The 18,640-nt window shown below is 37.9% G+C and overlaps 2 protein-coding genes across 8 annotated transcripts in view; both read right to left on the bottom strand.

Annotated features, from left to right (window-relative positions):
- Window positions 1-9,409, bottom strand: part of Adad1 (adenosine deaminase domain containing 1) — a 33,385-nt gene extending 23,976 nt beyond the window's left edge. Inside the window, exons 1-6 of the mRNA XM_021632302.2 lie at window positions 9,282-9,409; window positions 8,739-8,918; window positions 7,623-7,811; window positions 6,058-6,225; window positions 4,420-4,488; window positions 1,598-1,723 (exon numbers count right to left, since the gene is read on the bottom strand). Of these exons, the coding sequence (XP_021487977.1) occupies window positions 1,598-1,723; window positions 4,420-4,488; window positions 6,058-6,225; window positions 7,623-7,811; window positions 8,739-8,918; window positions 9,282-9,399 (850 nt within the window). The 5' untranslated portion in view covers window positions 9,400-9,409. The remainder of the gene's footprint in view (window positions 1-1,597; window positions 1,724-4,419; window positions 4,489-6,057; window positions 6,226-7,622; window positions 7,812-8,738; window positions 8,919-9,281) is intronic.
- A 7,203-nt stretch (window positions 9,410-16,612) lies between these two features.
- Bltp1 (bridge-like lipid transfer protein family member 1) overlaps window positions 16,613-18,640 on the bottom strand; it is a 181,565-nt gene continuing 179,537 nt past the window's right edge. For all 7 annotated transcript variants that reach the window (XM_060378234.1, XM_060378239.1, XM_060378238.1 and 4 more), the window contains one exon: window positions 16,613-17,312. In XM_060378234.1, coding sequence (XP_060234217.1) covers window positions 17,096-17,312 — 217 coding nt within the window. In that variant the 3' untranslated portion in view covers window positions 16,613-17,095. The remainder of the gene's footprint in view (window positions 17,313-18,640) is intronic.

The following is an 18,640-nucleotide window of genomic DNA, read 5'->3' as shown; positions in this document are numbered from 1 at the left end:
TCATATGTATCCTTTTGCCCCCTACTCCTCTTCCTTAATACTTACTCTTGTTTCCTCTTGTGGTCTCCTATCTAGTTTCAGAACCTATATCCACTCTCACTTATTTACACACATACAAGCACTAAAGTTAAAATTTGCATATGGGCCTTTATCAGCTCACTTAATAAGTACTTTCCAGATCCATCCATTTTCCTGTTAGCTTCTTACAACCCAACTAAAATGACAGGTGAGTAAGGTAATGAAGTCTCAGAGTACAAATGAGTTACTGCAGGAATGTTCACTTGATGTCCCTCAGATTGTACCAGTCCACATACACACTTGTACTTCCTAAAACATTTTTATTCTTTCTTACATTCTTCATATAGCTTCTTGTCACCTTCAAGAATTTCTGTGCACCTGGAACTACCATGTGAACTTGAAGTGATGTTTTTTATTGATCCTGTTATATTATTTCTACCGTCAGATTATTAATTTAAATATCGATTTTCTCTTTTTGCTCATGTTCCCAGTTCTTCCAGAGAAATTCCAATGTAACAGCTTCAACTGTAATTATCCAAAATCTAAATATCTTTTGCATTATCAATCTTATTAAATCTAAATTTTTACTAGCTTTTAAGCCACCTTGTAGTCTAATACCATATCTTATCAATTTAAAGATATTTTATTTTACTCCTGTACATATACAACCATATATTATCAATAAATTCACCTCCTTGTTGTCCCAATAAATATTTTCCACCACTCTTTTTTCTCATACCTTCCTATGTCTAAAATATTTCCTTTCCTCTACTCAGGGAAACCTCACTAGCATTTAAAGTCTCAGCTTAAGTCTTGCTTGTTGCAGAAGATTACCTAATTCAGTTACTTCTCTCCTATCTATAAATTCTTATAACTTGTTTTTAAAGATAAAGCCTAACTATGTAATTCCAGGCAGACCCTGACGTTAATGAATCTCCTGTTTCAGACTTCTGAGTTCTGGGATTACAAAAGGGTGTAGCACATCCAGCTTCTCACACATGCTTGCATGATTAAGAACAGTTGGTTGTTTTTTTTTGTTTTTTTTTCTTCAAAAATTTTCACCATCTTAAATTAATATATATATGATATATATAATGTATCTTATAGCAAAAATTGTTTTATCAACATCTTGAATACAAAATTCAAACTCTAAACATTAAAAGGCAGGATAAAGTTAAAATAGAACTGTAACATCAAACTGTCCACAGGAACATACTCTCGAATATTTTGATATTTTCTTACTTGAAAATAAACATGCTAATTTTTCTAGCTCTCTCTTAAGTGTCTGCTATAATGAGGGTTCCTATGGAGACGGTCTTGCTTCTGATTGGGAAAGGTTTAATTGTTAGGCCTTTCAATATTCTGCAGCTCTCTATTGGTTTCTATTCAGTCCATTTAGGCTCCACCTTTAAGAAGCTTTGCATTTAATGACTCACCTACAGAAAAGATCACTTCAAATCAATGTAAAATCACTGTCTACAGAAGCAAAGATAGTTAACCAAATATTATGAGGTGCAGTTCAAATCACTATGGTATTAATTTTTCTGAAAAGTAATATATAACAAATATATGGGCTTACCTCTTTCAATAATGAAAGCAGCCAATGAACTGCTACATTTCAGATATTGTGAGTGACTAGAAATTAGTTGACCAAATGTTTCTTTAACAAGTTGTGAAATCTTTGCATACTGGACTTGTCTCCCTTCTAGAAAAAAATAAAAAGCGGTACAAATTTCAAGAGCACTACTATTTTTCTAAGAGATGTCTTATTTTGCAGTTACATTTTTTAGTAATTTATAGAGATATGTAGACAAATTTACACTTTCTGTCATGGTTATTAAGAAGATAAATTACAGCACTTTGTGAATAACTTATGAATGATGCCAGTATTAAACTTACTACCTGAGCATTACAGCTAAGTCCATTCTTTATATTAACTTAGTCTTGAACACTGAAGGTTGCTGTTTATTGTTTTTCATTCTCTTTAATGATTCCAAAAATGAAAATACTACATATGGTTTGCAATTACTTTATGTCTTATTTTATGATATAAAAGGAACACTGAGTCAGGCAGTGGTGGCACATGCCTTTAATCCCAGAACTAAGGGGAACAAGCAGGATAGCTTGGTCTACAGGACAGCCAGAGCTGTCTTGAAAAACCAAAAGAAAAAACAACAAACAAACAAAAAACCCACTGAAATTAGTACCAACAGAATACAAATTATGAATGTGGCAAGAAAATGTTTTGCAGCATATTAAAAATATCATAAAGAGCATTTGAGGCTCATCACTGTGCAATATAAGATGAAAATATAGCTCAGTGGTAAAGTGCTTAAAATATTTTCCTGGGTTCAATCCTGAATACCACAAACAAACAAACAAACAAACAAAAACCTTAATATGCTAAAACAGCTCTTCATCTTAAAGATTTATATGGAGGCCTGTTTTTCTGTGTGTGTGTGTGTTGGTCAGGGTGCATGGAGAACAGGAGAGGATGTGAGATCCCCTGGAGCTGGAATTACACCCAATGTGGTGACACCCAATGTGGGTGCTGGGAATAAAAAACTCCAGTCGTCTACAAAAGCACAAAGTGCTTTTTACTGCTGATCCATCTCTCCACCTACCTTGATCTTAATGTTGAAAGAAATAATATTTTGGATAATATCAAATCAAATAGTTACTAAATGTACCTCTCAGCACATGAGTGAAAAATGAACAAGTTCAGAATTGTTTTCCCTATATATGTGTGCCAGTTACCAAAGAAATAAAGCAGCTTCTCTGACTACAAGTTACTAATTTCAAGTGAAATTCATTATCATGAATAATCTTAATCTATTTCAGAGCCAACATACTACTATTCTCGCGAAGATATCGTCCACTAGAAACATAACACGAAGTAGACAGGCTGTAAACTATTGGCTACTTCGATAAATGAAGGGTTCAGTAATTTTTTTGTGGGTCTCAGATATTTTTCTTTCTTCAAAAGCTTTAACATTCTAATCCTATTTTAACCCTATATATTTGCTTGCTGACCTTTTTCTTACATTTGGCTCCAAAACTTAAGCTCCCAAGCTGGACTCTACTTCTACATTATTTTAAAAACTATATCCTTTCTGACTCATCTACTATGACTTGTTTTCCCAGGGTAATGTGATCTAGGTTATTTATTGTTTGCAATCTTTCCCCTTGGTAATTAAAAATGTTTACAGGGGATAACAGGAATGGCAAAACCTCTTCCAACATTATGCAACCATTCTTGTGGTCTAAGCCCTCAAGGCTGTTCATGAACCCTTGCACTTTGAGGTCAAGTGTCCATACCCATCCATGTCTTGGTGGACTTTTGTCTTTTGAATGTGCTTATTTTACCTGGTCTGTCCATGAAAACACATGGGCATTTGAGACTTTTTTCTTTGTCTTAGAAAGATGAACAGAATAGCAATGCTGAGAGAGAGAGAGAGAGAAAAAAAAAAGCCTAACTAAAAAGAAAAAGAAAAAAAACATGAAAAAATTTCATTTTACAAATACCTTAAAGTCTGAAGTCTCTCTCAGATATCATAAGTATAGAAATTAAGAAGAATGCCCTGCTTTCAAGGAGATAATAGTCTACCAGCAAAGGACACAACTGCTATATAATACTGAGTGACAGTGTCACAATGAAAGAACAGAGGTTCTAATTTAATAAATACTTTGTGTGCCAGGTACTCATTATTTTATGCCTATCAACTCAATCCTCACAATAATTTGATGAGGTAATTGCTGTAATGAGAATTTTTAAAATGAAGAAATTAAAAGTACAATGAAAATTAATTAGGCCTTGATCACATATATAGTAACTTCAACTGAAGATGTATATACACACATATATATACAGATAAATGTGTATAAATATGATTTTCAAAGATTTGTTTTATGTTTTGTCAGCATGTGTACCATGTACATAACTTATTAATATATTTCCTTATTAAAAGGACCCACCCCGGTTATTTGTGTGGTTCTGACAAATGAGCCAAACTTCTCACACCATGTAGGTAAGTACTGTACCACCACGCTATGCCCAAGACCCCTCTTACATTTTTAGACAAGTCTCATTAAACTGCCAGGCTGTTTGGTGGAGTGGCCAGCTTAGAGTTTGCTATTCTCTTGCCTCAGCACCCAGAACAGCTAGATTTACATATGGCTAAACCATCAGAACTGGATCAAATCCATTTTTAAATATTTCCTCATTTCCTCCAACCTCATTTCTTTCACTACAAGTAATTTTTAAAGGAAAAATACCCTTTTAATAGAAGCATGAAAGGTCTGAATAAAATGTTAAAATATATTTTCATAACTGTGCATTTTAATTTTTCATTGGGTTAATCTTCAAAACACAACACTAAAAAAGAAAAGAACATAGCTTACCATATTGTACTTTAGAAACATACGCTGCTTCAGGTGTAACAACAGGCTCTGCAGGGATAGGAGGTGGCCCTGAAAGCAAACCAACAAAAAAATGAGGAGACAATAAGGACAGCATAATAAAGAGCTGAGAGTTAGCACTTTATTCTGCAGTAACAGTAACCCAAGAATGCAATCCCCCCCCAAAATAACCCAGTTCACCCCTAAAACCAAGAAAAGCTCATGGCATTGAACCAGAGGGACATGTAAGGAAAAAAAAATCAGAAACATTTAAATAAAGAGGTTCTGGAAGCTAGGGGTTTTTTTAGAGAAAAGAAAGCAGAAAGTACTCCTCTAGACTACTTTTAAGATGAAAAACCAGTTAAAGATATAGAAACAAGTAAGGAAAGGGTAGTGATACAACCTGAGACCTCATACTAGAGAAAATGCTAACTAAAGTTAGATACATTCACCTTGGACTTGAGAAAAGCAAGCTGAAAACTCAGAAGGAAGATTTAAAATCTATTTACTCAAGAGATTATTTTGGCTCAAGCAGAAGGAAAACTAAAGACATTAAATTCTGCTTATTATGAACAAATAATCTCAGTAAGTAAAACAAAACTATACAAGAAAAACTTCATTGTAAAATACCAAGTACAAACAGCTAAACAATTAAAAAAATAAAAACCAAAACTAAAATTAGAGAATCCACATACTCAAATTCAAAACCTATTCCAAAACTATGTAATCAAAACAAGAGGACATTAATGTAAACAGTGTATTACTGGTATCAGGGCAGGTACATAGGCAAGAATGCCCAGAAAGATGCACAGAAAGACATAATCCACTTGTTTTTAACAGGGGTGCTAAGGGCATTAAAAAAAAAAATACAAATGCTCCTGGCAAAACTACTATTTAAAAGCAAAAGAATGACACTGGACACTAACATCGTAATACAAAACTAAAATTTATCAAAACTCTTAAATGTGATAGCTAAAACTATAAATCTCTAAAAAGAAACCACAGTGAGAAAACTTTATGACACTGGATTTGGTGGTAATTTCTTCACCAAAGATATAGACAACAAAAGAAAAATAGATTTATAAAAACTAAAATGTTTATACATCAAAGGTACTATGAACAAAAGTTAAAGTTGTATATCATATATCTTTAAACTTTTTCTTCATTATTTAATTAATCACTTTACAGCCTGATCAAAGACCCCTCCATTCTCACCTCTCAGCCCTACCCCCTCACATACCCAGAATAGTTATAGATTTAAAAGCAATAACAATAGAACTAATTGAAAATGGAAGAAATGACTTAAACATGATTTGTCTCTCCTCCTTAAAAAGATAATATCAAATGAACACATGAAAAGGTTCTCATCATTACACATCAATAAGAAAATTTAAGTCAAAACCACAGAAGATACTACTCTTACATCCTTTAGTATGACTACTGGCAAAACATAATTATATATTCTGTTGATGAAAATACAATATCATTGTAGCTATGAAACATTCCAGAAAACAGTAACTGAGAGAAATTATTCAAATTATGTCACTTCATAGTTGTTAAGTAAGACTTTTTAAACATAAGTCTTTCACAGACTTCTGAAAAACAACACATAGTCAAACACAAATAGTCAGCTACACTTACCTGTTGGTTCTAAAGCTCTTGGCTCAGGCTCATCCAGTTGTAAAAGTTCATCAAGAGCTAATTTTGCTGCGTTGGATCTAGATTCCTTTTTATTTTGTCCCAGTCCTGTCTTGTACTGAATACCATCCACCACAGCACAAAAAGCAAAATATGGTCCCATAACATTACCTTGAAAAAGAATCCAGAATGAGTGCTATAATCATTCACAGTATATTCTTGTAAGTAATGTCTGAATGCTAGTAAAATATTCCAGTATAAAATTCTGGAAAACTATTTAGTATTAAATGACCTCCTTTATATTTACATGTTATACTAATTGTTTCTAAAACATACTCTCAAGATCTTACTAGGAACTTAAGTCCATATCTGGACTAATCTTGCTTCCTCCCCTCCCTTACCTAAACATCTCAATTTACCATTTTTCCAACTGTTATTTCCAACTAAATTTATTAACCCAAATAACATTTTACATTCTTAGCAAGTAGTTCAAGTGATTCTTATGCATAGTACATACATAAAATTTGTTAGAAAGTGTTCTGTATCAGAATTCTGAGCTTTGAACCTTAATTTGTCTATAACCTAAGTTCACAAACATACTTAATCATATTCAGATCACAAAATGAATAGCAATGGCAATCCTCAGAGCAGTGAAATGTTTTCATTGGGAATTTTTATCTTTCTTACTAATAGCTTACATTTTCCAAGGGTGATCTGAGACTAATGTATGAAAGCTAAAAAGTTAAAGACTGAGACCACGGTTTACTTAATGAAAATAATACATTGAACATTTTGACATGTTAAGTTTACTGGTATTTCGCTCAAAGAAACTTATGAAAAGAATCCTCAGTAAAGTTTCCAGAGCTTTAGCCTATGTTGTAGAGATATCATCTTTAAGATAGATACAGGCAAAAGTTGACAAATACAGAAACAAAATTGTATGTGTGCACCCAAATATTTTAAAGCTGTGATTTTACTATCACATCTCAGTCAATGCTGCTTCTTTTTTTCTTTCTTTTTTTTGAGACAGGGTTTCTCTGTGTAGCGTTGGCTTTCCTGACTTGCTTTGTAGACCAGGCTGGCTTCAGACTCACAAGCACTTATTCTCTTATTTTTCCCAAGTTCCTAATGTTCTCAGAAACTGTCCACAACATGAGGAGATTAGAAGCCTCTTTCTGCTTGTAACTGATTATACTCCTGTAGCCTTCCACAAGTATAACAGGGTAGTAAGTGTTTCATGTTTAAGGGTTTAAAGGAGAGTGGTAGAAATCACAGACAAGATAAATAGAGGTGCCATCAATCATGCAAGTGACCTTTTCTTATCAAATCCTGGAATTTCAGAGGCCAAACCTGACCATATTTTCCTTAGGTATCACAAGCGCAGATTTTAGGACAAATGCTTACCATCACTGGAAGTGGGTGTTTATTGCACAAATATTTGCAACACAAAATAAAATACCTATTAATCTAACACTGCATGTAATATGTAAATGCAGAACTGCTTATATGCCCTACTTTTACTGAAAAAAATTTCTATGCTCAGATAAATGATACAACTTTGAACTTGCCTGTTGTTACAGTTTCCTTAAGGTCAAGCTGAACACGCTGCATTTGTGCAAACTGGTGCAAGGCTGACACAGGATTTATCTCTCCACGTTTGTACTTCATTATAAATTCCTTAGGTATTTTTTTTGGAGGAAGGACAGGATTTGAAATAGATGAAAGACCTTTGGAAAGCAATGGCTCTGGAAAATTACCTAAGGACAAATGTTTACACTAGTCAGTTTGGTTTAAAGAAAACGAGCACAAGTACTAACCCCTTGTAAATAAGCATGTGTTTTTCCTCAAGTTCTTACTAGACAGTCTGGGCACATACATAGGCACAACCTGTTACTGTATATGCCTTTTAGCATACTTGGGACATGTACAGAAATATCACTAATGAGAGAAAAACTGATGGAATTTTAGTGACGTCTTCAGAGATAAGTCATTTTTACAGATGAGATCACTAAGGCCTAAAGTGGAAATTATATAGATCCGATTTTGTTGGGACTACAATTTAGTTTTGTGTTCCACTCTTATGCCTGTCCCACAAAGGCATTATAAGCTCTCTAATTCCAATTCAACCTAAGTTTTACAGTTTGCTTGCCTCTGCTTTACGTTATACTAAGTGATATGTAGACTATAACATCATTATTAGTTTAATGCTTTCCCTGATACCTCATGTGGGGGGGCGGGAGTGGGTGTAAGTCATACTAAGTAATTCAACAGTGAAGGTGGAAATTAATAAATGATCTGCAGGCCAGGCACAATGGCACACACTTATAATCCAAGCACTCAGGGAGGCAAAGGCAGGCGGATCTCTATGAGTTCAAGGCTAGCCTGGTCTACAAAGTGAGTCCAGGATAGCCAAGGCTACACAGAGAAACACTGACTTGAAAACCTAGAGATAGATAGATATAGACTGATAGATAAATGGTCTGCAAAAAGAGTTCTACAGCCCTCCTACTATAAGTCATAGCTACAAACTCCAAATGGCACATGGCCACACACGATAGACTGACAGATACATATACCTACATACACACACACACACACACACACACACACACCACTTAGCACTTACTGGCATTACCAGCGTCTTAACGAACCAATGTACTATACAAATACAAATCAAGTTGTACCTGTCACTTGTGTAACCTTGGATGCCATATTCGACAGGCTGCAACTTTCGGAGGAATATCCGGTGGGCAAAGTTACCGTCTGAGCTGATGACTGAACTGGTAAATTCTTTTTCAGCATCTGAGCAAAGCTAGGGACCCTGGAACTCTGAAACCAGTCATTGTTTCCAGAAGTTTTCTCACCTGTGTGGGATGAAATCGTCAGATGATTAAAAACCTTGGTAAACAAGTTCCTGGAAGAGGAACCCACCAAAACCTTTGATTCCACTGTTTTGTTTTGTTTTCACACACCTATGCGCCCAATGGCTACAGCCACACCCCTCTTTAATTGACCTCAAAGCTGGGGCTGTGTTTTAACAATGAACTTTTCAGAATTCCTTCCCTACGCTCAACTCCAAAGGGGAATCCGGTGACCGCGGAGCGGGCGTGAAAAACACCAACACAACCGCGAATCCCCTCAGGGCTGAGGGGCCTCAATAGCAAAGTCTAGAAAGAGGAGAACATGAGGGCAAGGGAACCAAAACGACGGCCTCCCGGCCAGCGCACCCCCGAGGCTGTCCTTCGCTCCCTCCCGGCCCAGGCTCGCGGGCAGGTGAGCGGCCAGAGGCAGGCCGAGCCTAGGGCCGGGGACCGGGGCTCGTCGGCTGCCGCCCGCGGTCGCCATTGCTGCGCTGCCACCGTCGACCTCTCGCCTCAGGCCTCTGCGAACCACGCGGCCAGTCGCGTCTTTCAAAAGGCCCCACGCGCTGACCCCGAGGAGCGGGGCCAGCGCCCCCGCGGTGCCCCTCGGCCAATCAGCGAGGGCTTTCGCGCTTGGCCCCGCCCCCCGCCCGTGCCCCCCGTGCGCGGGGGGGTCGAGGTGAATGTTGCACGGGTTCCAGGCCTCCTCTCTGTTGACCCGGTTCTCCTGGTCGGGGTTAGGCTGCATTCTTTCTCTCTGTGGAAGACAGAGCCCCAGGGGTCAGCCTCCATCCCACCCTGCCCCTCTCATCTTTTCATGTGGCTGCTTGTCCTCCTTCCCATTTGGGGACAATGAGAGAGGACCCCTCCCCCCCACCTACACATACACAGAGAGCTCTGCTTGGCTGCTTGTTCCCGCCTCAGCTGACCTAGGACGACTCACCTGCCTCACGGAGTACCACGTGGCTCCGTAGCCCCGCCTCACTTGTCGACACTTAGGGTGACCCCAGTCATCACAAAGCATCACATGGTTGCTTAGCCTGGCCTCGGTTTTCTTTACCTAGAGTGACCCCAGCACTCACAGGGCACCATGAGACGGCTTATGGTCACCCCAGTTGTCTACGCCTAGGTTGCCAGCCCTCACGGAACATCAGGTGTCTTCTTGACTCCACCTCAGCTTCTGTGCCTAGGGGAACCGTCCCCAGGGTACTTGGAGGCAGCCGGGAAAACCTCAGGCTTGTTCCAAAGACACCCTTCGCTGTATCTCCAGGTAGGATCTGAGAAAGGGCCCAGGGGTGAGGCCTTGACAATCCACTAGTGCAGCCCCAAAGAACAATCAGGAAGTCAGATGGGAGGCTGAAAGCAAATGGCCCTAATATCTGGGTGACTGACCCCCAGCTTCTGAGATTTTTCTCATACAAGTCGAAAGAGAACCTAACCAAGTATTAGCTGATAGGTAGTTGAAAATATTTTAAATAATAAATTACTAAGTCTTGGCAGACAATCAGAAATTCAAAGTATTGAGTTTTGTTAGCAAGAGATTTTGATGACATCTACTTTTTGATATGGGCAGGTTTTCTCAAGAATTAAAGCTAATTTTAAAAATAAGAAGAGAGAAAAGAATAATAGAACTGATGGCCAGTTAAGTGTAGCAAGAAACAACATTCATCTACAAGTGTGTAGTGTAACTGAAGGTAAAACAATCCCATTCTTGTAAAGAAAAGACAGCCCTGGCTAAGAGCTGATCAAGACCCACATGACGAGCATAATTCTGCCAGGCAGTAGTAAGTGACCCTGGTTAACAGCTGCCCCAAAGAAGAGCTGTGGCTTATTTCACAGAACTGTGGCAATATTTTACTTTGTTAAGTCTTGCAGTTTTCTGTCTCTTTAAGACATACCTAACTGGGGCCATGAACCTAAAGGCAACTCACCTGTATAAGCTATAAAGGCTTTCTCTGCAGGGGCTGGCCCCCTTGGTGTGTTAGCCAGAATTAGTCCTGAGCTACTATTAAAGAAATTTCCCTTTATTAATCCCCAAGTGTGATTTATCAATGGGAAAGCATAATGTTTCTTTTGGTTTCTTGTCTTTCCTCATGAGCAGCCATGAGGAAAAGGCCCTAACCAATGTGGCCCTCCCACCCTATGACTCTGATGAATGTTTCCTATATTTTGTCTGGTTAACTTTAAATTAGTGGTAGAAAAATGTGGAATATATCTCAGGGACAAATCATTGACCTGGGAATCAGCTGCAGCATGCAACACCTAATTCTAGAGTTTCTTTAGCTGTCAAAAGAGACCTAAAACCCAAAAGTTTACAGGGAGTCAGGGTAATTTTGGAGATACCTTTGAGTCTTGCAAAGAAAGCAGATGTTATGAGACCTCTCTAAAACCCTCACTAATTTAATACACCACCCCCAGCACTGATGTAATTATGTTTTGTTTTTTCTTTAAAAAACACTGTACACACGGGTCTGAAGAGACTTTTCAGAGTCATGAGCCCAGTCTTGGTCTGTTCATTAATAAAGCAGGACTCAGATTTTTTTTAATTGGCTTAATCAGCATGGGCATCAGTTAACTATCTCACCTGGCTCATTACACAAGGATAGCATGGGCTGAGATATCTTTGACATTCTGTGTTGGCAGGCATTTTAATCCCTTAGAAACCAAATGTTAGACAGTTAAACCCAATTTAAAGTTTCAACAGCCTTGTGTGTACATTACCCACTTAGATTATCAACTGCCTAGGGACCACAATATTTAAGATCTAATTGCTGATATTACAGGGAGCCCATGAGAGACCACTCACACACAGTATTATACAGTCTTTATTGTTGCTATCTGCACTACACTCAGGTATTTAGGACTCAAGTGTAGCCCCAAGTGTTTAGGATAATGGGTTTTTAAAGGCAAAAAACCCATATCCTGGTATCTTGTTTGGCAGCTGCAAGGGAAGGTTTTGGGCAAGTAAGCAGTTTAACAGAAGCTAAGATAAGTGGGGGAGGGTGTGTTCCACAAGCAGTAAGTTTAACAGAAGCCAAGGTAAGTTAGCTAGGCCATCTTGACCTTGGGTTCCTAGAACAGAGTTGGGTAATTTTCCACAGGATTCTCCATCAAGATCAAATTTCAGTTAAACCTAAATGACCTGATCAAGATATAAGATGAAAGAACTTGTGCCTTGTCACACTGGCACCATCTATTTTGGTCAGGTAACTGTAGGCTAACCAAGCTAAGATCCTAACCAAGCTCTCCTTTCTTCCCCAAACATGATTTTCCAAGTTTTTTCTTTTCTTTTCTTTCTTTCTTTTTTTTTTTCTTCTTCTCAGAATTGAGAGAATATCAGTGGTGAACGAATGAAGAAGTGGGAGTCCAGAATCTTGGAATATACTCACCTGTTCCGTCCTCAAAGCTTTAAGATTCTATCTGGAGCTGGGCATGGTAGCACATGCCTGTAATCCTAGCACTTGGCAGAGGGGCAGAGGTATGTGGATCTCTGTGAGTTTGAGGCCACCCTGGTCTACAAAGCGAGTCCAGGACAACCAAGACTACACAGAGAAACCCTGTCTCAAAAAAACAAACACCCAAACCAAAAACCCAACCAACCAAATAAAGATTCCATCTGGGTTGCCATGTTACAGGAAACTTTGGGAAAATCCAATGTTGGAAGATAGATATTATTAGGGAAACTTGGGTTCTCTTTCATAGGTTCTTAGTTTGTTAATTAAAAAAAGTTAAAAGTGGAATCAGATGTAAGTTTGGGGACAATTTTAGTAGTTTTAGAAAAACAGGGAATGGAGGTCAGCAAGCAGACACATGACAAATAGCAGTTGTGTGACATGGCAGAAAGAGGAGAGCATTGTTTGCTTCAGAAAAGAGTGAGAAATCCCAGTGTCCAAGAAAGCATTCTATTCAGTATTTTAAAAAAAAGGGAAACTTATACTTCTGGAGTAACTCTGAAAACAGGCAGGATTAACAGAGTTAGAGACAGTTCTGGAATCAACTGTGTGACAGCAGTTTCTGGGTAGTAAAGTATTGTTATCTTGTTAGACAATTATTCTTCCCATGTCCGTCCCACAAATTCAGGTGAATCAGGATATAGGGGTGGTCTCCTGAAGGTGATAGGTATAACTGAAGTAACTTTAAAAATAGTTTTTGAGAATTTCAGATGTGAATACTGTATTTACATAATTTGCCACCTCCCTCACTTTCCTCCAACCCCTCATCTGTGTCCCTCATTTTTAATTCATGCCTCTTATTAGTTAGACATATATACATACAAATTTATAAATACAACCTGAGTTCATTTGGCTTTGCTCATGTATATGTGTGCTTAAGTGTTGCACATGTATGTTTTTAGGGCTGATTGCTTGGGATTGCATCACCCATTAAGGGGCTCATCCTTGGAACAGACTGAGCCTCCCTTGCTCAGTAGTCATTAATTACTCATAACTCTCAAAAAATGTGTGTAAGGTCCTAAGGGGAGACAATAGTATGTAATGTTCTGATCTTTGGAGCAAATCAGAATGCATGTCTCCACCTAAGGAAAGAGGTAGATTCCATTCTTTTGACAAGGAGGAAATAACTTTCCTTTAATGGGTCAGTCACTGCAGATCCCTCATAGCTATTCTCAATGGCTTCCAAGACTACTGTAACAGTGTGGCCAAGAATCTTGTTTTTGTCAGAGTTTAGGTCCTTAACGGGTGAGGGTACACTTTAAGATCCAACTGACAGCAGTCTCTATTTCGGTCACCACTGACAATATATTTATAATCTATGAACCTTGATACCAATGAAAATCCTACACAAAACATAGAAGAAAGATTTATATTAGTAGAACTAAGTACATAGAAATGAATGTTGATTGGCACACTGCTCAGAACTGTAACCAGGGTCACTGCCAGGAAAGAACAGCATTCCATTTAGAACTTGCATTTATTCTGAGCGCAAACTTTATAGTTGCCACTTTGTAGCACTGTTTCTGCAGAGGTACAGGTGTTGTTCCTAGTGAAAGCAGTTGTATTTCTGGGTGTTTTTCAATAGCACTTTCCTAAAAGAACATCTTGCAACATCTGGGAGTTCTATGTGGACTTTCTTATCCCAAAGATATTTGTGACCCTGCACCCCCAATCAGACTGTTGAAACAAGGCACCCAGGAAATTGGAATTTCCCCTAGGAATCTCATGCTAGGAGACAGAAGAAATTGGAAAGGGACTGGGATTTCAGTACCAGTTTAACTTGTCATATTATCTTGCAGGAAAGACTTGAACCAAGTTGGTTGAGTCAGTGGTAAGTGGGACTACATTTTGACCAGAACTTCTTAGCTAGGCATAACTCTTGCCCTCTATTTAAGCCTAAACCATATGTCAGTACCTAAAATGGATTCAAGTAGGGAACTAATTAGTTGATCTTTGTTTAGTAACTAACTTACTGGTGGTGTTATCTTAGCCAAAATCAAAATCAAAATAGGTACCTAACTTGCTTCTCTGGTAAGCTTGAATAATGAAATTAATTGTTAGATATCTCTGGGGAACAGTTGTTGGGTGAGCTAGAGAGGATTCAGCGGTTGATATATGACAGATTATTACTGGACTTAGTGTTATAACCTGTGCCTCAACAAGCCAGGTTTGACTACTTGTCCTTGATAAGCCAATTCAAAGATTCAAACCAGCAGTGAAAGGCAAGAAAAGGATTTTCTTGTGTAGGCACTGAGGGAAGAGTGACAGAGATGCAATAAAAACCCTATGTGCATCTTGTGGGTCCTGAAATGGGTTAAGGTTTAAGTCAAGGAATAGAGTTACGCATATCTAAACAGTCCCGGACCCATCAGTTTGGCTTTATTTCTGCAAGGTGGTCTGTCAAGTTGAAAATGTCTTTCCAGGAGAAAAGTTTGTTTTCTGGTTGGCTCAGGCTTTAGGTGTTCTCCCTACATGAGATGTTTTGAAGACATTTCAATTCCCAGAGGCCTATCTTTTCAATTGTCAGATAGCCAAGTGGAGGGGCACAAGTATCACTTCAGAGTATCTTCATTTCTGTCGAACCAGTTACAGAAGGCAGAAGGATCAGATATCAGCAGTTAGCTCCCCTTTTATCACTGTATACTGGACATAGTTCTGTGACTGAGCTGGTGGCTTTTCTAGAGGATTGTTTTATTATTTAATACTAATTTCTATGCAAGGGTGTACCAGAAGTTTCCTTGAGCTGTTTTTCAGCTCTGGTTTCTTCAATTCTATTGTATGTCCAATCTTTAGACTGGTCTGCCCTGGCAGAATTTCCACCCTGAGTTATCAACAATAAATCTACTTTTGAATATTTATTCATGTACACGGAGAACTGGATTATTTTAGAAACTGCAATTCTCTCAGTATGCTTACACATGTACTAGTGTTTTTCACACATACATTATACACACGTCTATTATATAACATTTATACCATATGACTTTGTAAGCATAAAGGGATACATATATACATTTAAGGATTAAATACAGTATAATGATACAAATGAGCATCTCTGTACTCACTACAGAAAAAATAATACCTAATGGCTCTAAAACCTCTGGTGACCTTTTCCCTGGAACTATTTTTATGAAGTACTTTTATGCATTTAAATTTTTTAAAATTTTATTTTTTATTATAGTTTTTTTTACTTTGTATTCCAACTGTAGGCCCCTGCCTTGTCCCCTCCCAATCCTATCCTCCCTCCTCTTCCTCCACCCCTGCCTCTTCCCCAGTCCACTGATAGGGGAGGTCTTCCTCTCCTTCCATCTGATCCTAGTCTATCAGGTTTCATCAGGAGTGGCTGCATTTTCTTCCTTTATGGCGTGGTAAGGCTACTCCCCCAAGAGGGGGAGGTGATCAAAGAGCAGGCCCCTGAGTTCATGTCAGAGTCCCTGTTCCCATTACTAGGAAAGCCTCTTGGACACTGAGTTGCTATGGGCTACATCTGTGCAGGGGTTCTAGGTTATCTCCATGCATGGTCCTTGGTTGGATTATCAGTCTCAGAAAATATCCCTGGGCCCAGACTTTTTTTTTTTTTTCTCTCCTTGTGGAGCTCCTGTCCTCTCCAGGTCCTTCTATCTCCCCCTTCTTTCATAAGATTCCTGACACTCTGCCCAAAGTTTGGCTATGAGTCTCTTTATACAAGTCTACATGCTTTGATACCCTGCATGGTAGAGTCTTTTAGAGGCACTCTGTGGTAGGCTGCTGTCCTGTCCCTGTTTTCTTCCTCTTCTGATGTCCATGTCCTTCTGAGTGAGGATTGAGCATCTTACCCAGGGTCCTCCTTCTTGCTTAGCTTCTTTAGGTGTAATGATTTTAGTATGACTATCCTATATTATATGTCTAATATCCACTTATAAGTGAATATATTACCGTGTGTGTGTGTCTGCTTCTGGGATACCTCATTTAGGATGATCTTTTCTAGTTCCCACTATTTGTCTGCAAATTTCATGGTTTTCTTGTTTTTAATTGCTGAGTAGTATTCCATTGTGTAAATGTACCACAATTTCTGTATTCCATTCCTCAACTGAGAGACATCTGGGTTGTTTCCAGTTTCTGGCTATTACGAATAAAGCTGCTATGAACTGGCTGAGCATTTACACTTCTTACAAGCGCCTCTATGAAAACACAAGGTTACTGTGAAACAGAGTGAACATCTACTAACAAATTAGCAAAGGAGAAAAGATATGAAACAACCAATCATAGACTGAAGCCATTATTGTGACTTTATTACAATAGTTACAAACAACATTTTTGTGGTATACAATCATCACAATTACTCAAATTATATACAAATAGATCTTTATACAAGTCTACATTAAAAAAAAAACGACCCCCAATCACATTATCAACAAGATTTTTTTCTAAAATTATGGCCAATAACAAAAAATTCACAGTTACTCTGCAAATATTTTAAATGCAGTAATCATACTGCACATAAAACAATCTTTAAACTTTAATGAGCAGATGTGTATATTTTAATTTAGTTTTTCTACAAAATTTACATTCTCATGCAATACTTTACTATATACAGAATGGTAGTGCTAGAATAAACAGATTAACCTACAAAGTGTTAAAATAATGGCCATAAAATTAGTTATTTTAAATTAATATGCTGAAAAAAATTTCAGTGTAATAAAACTTAACGGACACAATCATTTTTTTTTCACAGATCAAGTTACTATTCTAGTGCTCTTCTTTGTCTTTTCCTTTCCTTTCCTTTTCATCCTGCAGTGCAGTGCCAAGTTTTTTGATGAGAACAGACAGCACCTTATCCAGTGGGTCCATCACTCCTCTCTGAAGCCATTTGGGAATAGTAGTCCTGGCATGGTGAAAGCCTAGTTTTTGAAGAATATAATCAACGCCTACTGGATCAATTTTTCTTCCAGTCCAAGAAATTAATCTAAAATAGTAATTAGAAGTGGTCATTATCAAGGTGTATGATGCACGAACATTACTGCACTCCCTTAATATCTCTGGGTAAAATACATTGGCAGATATATTTGAATACTTATGTTTAAAAGCCTTAGATTCATTGTAATAGCTTTTAAAAATAATTTATGTGTGCTGACAAGTCTTTTGATATACTATATACATCAATAATACTGATGGACTTCCATCAGTATTATATGGAGTGCTTAATTTATTTCAGGCCTGTTACATAATTATCTTAAATATTTAAAAGGACAACTGGTTCAAGATTTCATAAACATGTGGCTGTAATAAAGGAAAAGCTAAAATGTACTGAGTGCTATGTGCTGAACATGTTTGAAAGGAGAACCATTTTCTCCTTGATCTTCATACTTCCTTTTACATGTAGAGGACAGGCTACTGGTGACTCATTTCCTGGTCTTTCTGTCTATACTGAAGATTTATCTCACTAGCAAAGTTAACAGAAAAACTGAGTTGTATGTTAAGTACTTCCTGAGTTGATTTTTTTTGGGGTGAACGGGACTACTTTGGTTGTTGCCTATGGCTAAGTGGGTACACAGAAGAGCTGAACCCCAAGAGTTCTGTATAACTGGAGCTTTTTTACAGGTAAGTCTAAACACAAACTGTGCAGTAGAAAGCCACTGCTGGTAAAACTGCCCTCAAACTGCCCTTCTCATTTCCAGATGCTTCTTTCCAATTCCCTTATATGGTTCTGACTTCAGTTAGAAGTTATTAAGAGAAGGGAAGGAGACCTCCCCTATCTGTGGAGTTGGAAAGGGCAGGGAGGAGATGAGGAAGGGAGGGTGGAATGGGAGGGACTGAGGGAGTGGGCTACAGCTGGGAAACAAAGTTAATAAACTAACTAATATTTAAAAAATAAAATTAAAAATTTATTAAACACTGATCTCCAGAATTCAATTGTAGTATTCTGCTTGTCTAAACAACAACCCCTCCCCCAAACCAACCAAAAAACCCCAACCCCTTCCTCCCCAAAAGAACTCAAACTATTTTGCATCAGCTAACTCATTTAACAACCTTACAATGTTGACATTTTTTTTTTTTTTTAATTTCATGAGGAAGCTAGAGAAACGGAAGGAGAAGGAAGTCTTTTGGCCTTGATAATTGAACTACTCTGTGATAAAGCCAAGCTTGGAGGTAGTACTGCTAACAAATTCTTTAGCACTCTACACTACTCATCAATTATGAGTTTGCTAACAAAGGAATATAGTAACTTTTTTATATTCACTTGAGACTTCATTCATATTCAATTTAAATATACTCCGAAGATACTCAGTTCCA

The sequence above is a fragment of the Meriones unguiculatus genome, chromosome 2 (assembly GCF_030254825.1).
Source record: "Meriones unguiculatus strain TT.TT164.6M chromosome 2, Bangor_MerUng_6.1, whole genome shotgun sequence".
Classification (NCBI taxonomy): domain Eukaryota; kingdom Metazoa; phylum Chordata; class Mammalia; order Rodentia; family Muridae; genus Meriones; species Meriones unguiculatus.
The sequence above is the reverse complement of the archived record's forward strand: the minus strand, read 5'-3'. Positions and strand labels throughout refer to the sequence as shown.